General features: G+C 34.0%; 1 protein-coding gene across 1 annotated transcript; it reads right to left on the bottom strand.

The window, feature by feature from the left end:
• Positions 1-3810: 3810 nt before the first annotated feature.
• LOC127064042 (cytochrome P450 9e2-like) lies at positions 3811-5946 on the bottom strand. The gene has a single exon (XM_050994542.1). The coding sequence runs from the start codon at positions 5844-5846 to the stop codon at positions 4212-4214; it is 1635 nt and encodes a 544-aa protein (XP_050850499.1). The 5' UTR covers positions 5847-5946; the 3' UTR covers positions 3811-4211.
• Between the last annotated feature and the right edge of the window lie 54 nt (positions 5947-6000).

The following is a 6000-nucleotide window of genomic DNA, read 5'->3' as shown; positions in this document are numbered from 1 at the left end:
TTCCTCTGTCTATCTTTTTTCTTTCTTTATTTATCTTTTTCTCTCTTTCCTCCGAAAGAAGAAAGATGCGCGCAAGGTGTTGGCATCATGTCCATGGCGTCAGCCAGGCATCAAATGTACAGATACGTGCCAGTCGTGGCATTAGTCTTCTCTGAATGGACTCACGATACATACATACGTATTGCTCGCACGTAACCGTACAGTTGCACTCTGGATAACAGCCGTATAATGTATTCCGACTACGTGATTGGCCGTTCTCATACAGAAAGAGATAGAGACAGACAGAGAGAAAGAGAGAGAGAGAGACAGAGAGAGAGAGAGAGAGAGAGAGAGAGAGAGAGAGAGAGAGAAAGAGAGAGAGAGATGGAGAACGAGATATAGAGAGAAAGGGGGAAAGACGTGGCTTGCTATACGACCTTGTGAATGCCTCTTTAATGAAAGATAGAGAGAGAGAGAGAGAGAGAGAGAGAGAGAGAGAGAGAGAGAGAGAGAGAACATGTGTGTATATATATATATATATATATATATTGTAGAGAGAGAGAGAGAGAAGGCACGTTTGCAAGCGGATTCTCTCAAAGATTCCCTCTACAGTCTGCCAAAGGATCGATTTTCGTTCGCGACCTCATCCTCTTACTCTTTTTCCTCGTCATCATCGTCGTCGTCGTCATAGTCGTGGTTGTGGTCGTGGTAGTCGTCGTCATCGTCCACTCTATGAACAAGAAACCCTTCGAATATTCATGCATTGGGAATTAATGTGAAACCAAGGAAAGGAATCTTTTCAGCACCGACAGTGGCCCAACGATCTCGATTTTTCTTCGACGTTTTACTATCGTTTCTTTAATTTTTTATCTTTAGCTTTTTTTTATTTTTTATTTTTTTCTTTTCTTTTACTTTTCTTTTGTTTTCTCCGTCGATTCCTATTCTTCTTCTTCTTCTTCTTCTTCTTCTTCTTCTTCTTCTTCTTCTTCGGTGCTTTTCCCTTTTCTCAGTTCTTTTTTTTTCTGTTTTTGCTTTTCTTTTTTTCTTTTGCTTTTTCGTTATTTCTTTCTTTCCCGCTCCTTTTTTTCTCTTTTTTTTTCTTTTTTCAATTTCATCTCCTGGTCGCGCGGCCACTATCGCTACTACTTGCTATCGTCTCCCCTCGGTGGAATTTTACAGCGGAATAAAATTCATGGGACACGACGAACGAACTCTAGGGGAAAAGGCCGAGCGCTTCGTCCTAGGTTACGCTATTTCTTCTTCGCGCGTTCTGTTTGATTGCAGAGGAAGAACGAAAAAAAAAAAGAAAAAAAGAAGAAATAAGAAAAAACCGAAAAAAGGAGAAAAAAAAGATCGACGGAGTTTATCTTTTTATTTCACTCATTTATTTTTTATTTATTTATTTATTCATTCATTTATTTTTTCATTTATTTATTTTCTTTTATTTCGCCTTTTTATGTTTTCAAATTTTGTCTTTCTTATCTTCTTTTTTTCCATTTTTGATAGACTCGTCGCTTGTAAAATATCGACTGTTATTGTCTTTATTTTCTTGATCGTATCGTTAAATCATAGTTATATCGTACTCGAGAATCGATGGATATTAAAAATAAGATAAATAAAAACTTCAAGATAATGGTGATAAATGCTTGAAGATTATACCTCGTCAGAGGTAAGAATATTACTCGAGTAATATTGTGATCTTTAAACATTGTAATCTTCGTTCTATTAACAAACTCGAATCATTTAGAAACATTATGGTCCAAGTGGATCTTTTATTCTATAATTTAACATAAGATGTATTTATTAAAGATCATCTTCGTCATCTTTGACTATGATCTTGACTGATAAATTTAACTAACCAGTGACATTGTAACATACATTCGTAAAGAATAATAATTTCCTTATGTAACGCGCATGAAGACAGACTGTGAGAAGGAGAGAGAGAAAGAGAGAGATAGAGACAGAGAGATAGAGAACGAGAGAGAGAGAGAAAGACAGAAATAAAGAGAAGAACGATTTACTATGTGTCTATAATATACATACATATGTACATCACGAATCTACATGAATGTTTCAAACAAATTTGCACGTTTCAATGACGTTAGAGTCATCTAGAGAATTTTTTTCTCTATAAATTTTATTGGGAAAGTCGTAGTAGCATATAGATGTTTGTTTACATTATTCAGCAAATAATAATCAATTAGCGCGAGACTATAGATGTTATCTCGGTATATACATACATATATATGTATGTATATATACGTATGTGTATATATATACGTATATGTACATCTTACCATGGGTAAAGGTTAAATCTATTTCTTCATTGTCATCATAGTCACTTAACGCGATAACTTGTATTTGATAAAACTGATACCGCGAAACTCTTGAAAGGCATTAACTCTTCATAAAATTATCGCAAAAGAAAAAAATTATTACTGAAATAGTATCTTCTTTCTCTTCCTTATCTTTTTTCCGTTTTAATTTTTTTCTTTTCCTTTTATTTCTCTATCGATGATTATACGGAATCAAACATATCTTACAACGATCATTATTGCTTATCATTGCTACATATTGCGTGGACAAATTAAAAGGAATGAGATTGGAAAAATTTTTCAGATAAATATACTTGCTTATCGACTTTTTTCTCCTTTCTTTTTTCTTTCAACATATTTCAATGACGCATGAAATCAAACGTTACCCTTCGTTCTTATTGGCCAAATCTCTCACTCCCTTTCTTTCTCTCTCTCTCCCTTTCTTTCTCTCTTTCTCTCTTTCTCTCTCTCTTCGAATTTTAATCACAACGACACGTAGAAAGTGATGATTCGTCATAGATTACGAACACAACACTTGAAAACCCTCTTTCCCATCCTACCCTTCATCCACTCTCACGGAAAATACCGAAATGCGAGTCACTCAGCCGCAACGCAACGTATTATTATCGAATATGCCATGTCACGTTTTATTACTATTAATAATAATGAAATTCCGCTTGTGTCTATACAACATAAATATATATATATGTATATATGTATATCGGCAATGTGAGCAAGGATTAAGAGCGGGGTAGACGATATAATCTTGTACAAAATACATTCACTTCGATCTGGTTATGTAGTAAACGCGATGTGGTTCAACGAAACGATTGTACTATGTGCTATATTCTGTGTGTATGTGTATGTATATATGTACACACACACATATATATACATGTATATGTAAGTCTGTAAAATATGCGTCGAGATGTGAAAGATCTCTCGTCTATCTCAGTTTTCTGTATATTTCTGTGTTCAGTTTTTTTATGATTTCTTTTTTCTTTTTTCTTCTTTTTTTCGACGACGTGCTCGTAAACCAGACAAATAGATACAATATGAATATAAATGATGAAGAAAAATGATTATAATTATCAATGAACAATATTATTCTCTTGTACCATTTACGTGGAATATATGTTGATTGTACTATGTACTATTATAGTTATTTAGTGGAATTTTTTAAAATCATTTTCAAGTGTGTGTAATATGAATTACGATTGTCATTGTATTCGTTTTAACGAGTCTGGTTTTTTTTTTGTAACATAAAAAGGAAAAGACGTTTTCAATGCTATTGAACGATCTCAATGAATTTGCTATTTACATTCGCAACATTTTTTTTCTGAAAGAAAAGACAGTTGAAACGACCGTGAATAATCGTGTGACGCATTAAATGGCAATCATTGTTTGAAAGCAAAATTAGATCGTTGCATAAGAACATAAAAGAATTATTCAGATTATTTTTTCTATATTGATAACGATAGAACGAAGAAGATAAAGAAAATAAAAATGAAGGAAATCTTTTGAAATATTTCTATTTAATTCATTAATAATACGTACAGTTAAAATAAAGTTCTAGTGTAAAAAGGTAAAATAAGCTTTGAATATGTCGATTAATTAAGTGAGTATAACTGAGAATAATAATCTAATCAATAAATGTTGCATTTTATATTCAATCTTAACATATTCAATCTGACGTATATACATATAACTCATTTATATATGTGCACATCTGTATATATGTGTATATATATATGTTATATGTTATATATCCACATGGATGTGCACATATATAAATGAGTTATGTATATACATATATATATATATATATATATATATATATATATATATATGTATATACACATTAAAATTTAGACGAATACATAATATAATCATTTTCGTTAATTTTTTATGAAAATCTTAAGCTTTAACCATATGACCATTAGCAACGCCATTAGTATATGTCTCAGTTTTAATACTAGTAGTAGTATCATTATCGGTACTACTATTAGATGAAAAATTTTTAAGAGCAGAATGAATATCATCCCTTTTTTCCAAATCTATCCAAAAACCATTTTCGGCGGTCATACTAATTCCTTTCCTTGATAATTGCAATGGATTTTGGGTTTTTGGGCAAGGCTTCAGATCACATCTTGCCAATAAATGGAATATCAAAACTTTCATCTCGAGTAGAGCGAATCTATTACCAATGCACATTCTAGGTCCCAATCCAAAGGGTAAGTAGACACCGGAATTATTAATCTCTTTTCCGCGTTCCATGAATCTTTCCGGATCGAATTTGTATGGATTTTCGAAATATTGTGGATCGTGATGGAGTCCATAAATAGGGAACCATATATTCGTGCCTTTTTTAAGGAGGAGGGGTTTGCCACCTGGTAAACTTGGTGGTAATTCGTAACTTTCGATGCAAACTCTATCGAGGAATACAACGATTGGATATCTTCGTAAAGATTCGCTTATCACTGCGTCTAAATATTCCATGTTGTTAATAATTTCGTAAGTTGGATTTCCATTGGTCTTTTCAATAACATCGTCGATTTCTCGCTGCAATCGTTTTTGTATATCCGGATTGACACCAATTTCGTGACAGGTGAAACACATGGCCGTGGAAACGCTATCGAAACCACCAAAGAAAAATATAAACGCCTGAGCAACTATATCCATCAATGGTAGATCTTGTCCCATTTCGATTCTCTTGTTTCTAGCTTCCATCATCAATTGTATCACGTCCGACCGTACGATCTTATCTCGATCTCGAGTGTTGATAACCTCCTCGACAACGTTCTTGAAGAAATTAGCTATGGAATCTGGTATGAGCTTGATATTCAATAATCCCGTGATCATTGGAAAACTACGTATCAAGAAGAATTTTAATGTTTTAATACCATCGAAGTTGGTTGCTTTTCTACCGAGAACGTAAAAGTCGTTGTCCCGATCTCTCATAGAATTAATACTGATGCCAAAGGCACAAGTGGCTATTACATCATTGGTATATCTCGTAAAGACGTCCTTCATTTCTATCCTTCTTTTTTCCTTTGGCATTTTCGATAGATAATCCGTAAAATCTGCTCCGCATTCGTTCATCAGCTTGAACATACCTTTAAGCTTGCTCAAAGTAAACGCGGGGCTCAACATAGTTCTGGTTTCTCTCCATCGGTTCCCTTTCAAGGAAAATAAATTTTTTCCGAAAAGTGGATCCTGTACCTCGTCGACGAAAGATCGATGATCTGGGAAATTATCAAAATTCTTCACTGCTAACATTTTGATCAATTCCCGGTCACGTATTACCACAATTGGATTGCCCATATCGAAGAAACCAACGTATTTTGCTTCGCGATTTATATTGTATATATCTACCGTTATATCGGCCATCGTTTTTTGACGTAAGAATGCTGGTCCCATGTTGCCCAATATCGGCCATGGTTCGATATACGGTAAACCGATTTTTTTGAAATAACTCAAGTCCTTGAAAATGTAATAATAAATGCTAAGAATCACTACCACGAAGGCCAGGATCATCGCCCAGGCCTCCATTATTAGATCGATTAAAAGAGCGTATTCGTCGATAGAAAATAAATGGTAGGAGAAGTTTCACTGGCAAGAGATTGTAACTGACTGGCGTTTCTTCTCGTAAGCTCTTGTTAATATACGGTGTAATATCAATCTATCCCAATGACGTAATCCTCCG

Source organism: Vespula vulgaris, chromosome 5, assembly GCF_905475345.1.
Source record: "Vespula vulgaris chromosome 5, iyVesVulg1.1, whole genome shotgun sequence".
Classification (NCBI taxonomy): Eukaryota; Metazoa; Arthropoda; class Insecta; order Hymenoptera; family Vespidae; genus Vespula; species Vespula vulgaris.
This window is presented reverse-complemented; position numbering and strand designations above follow the sequence as displayed.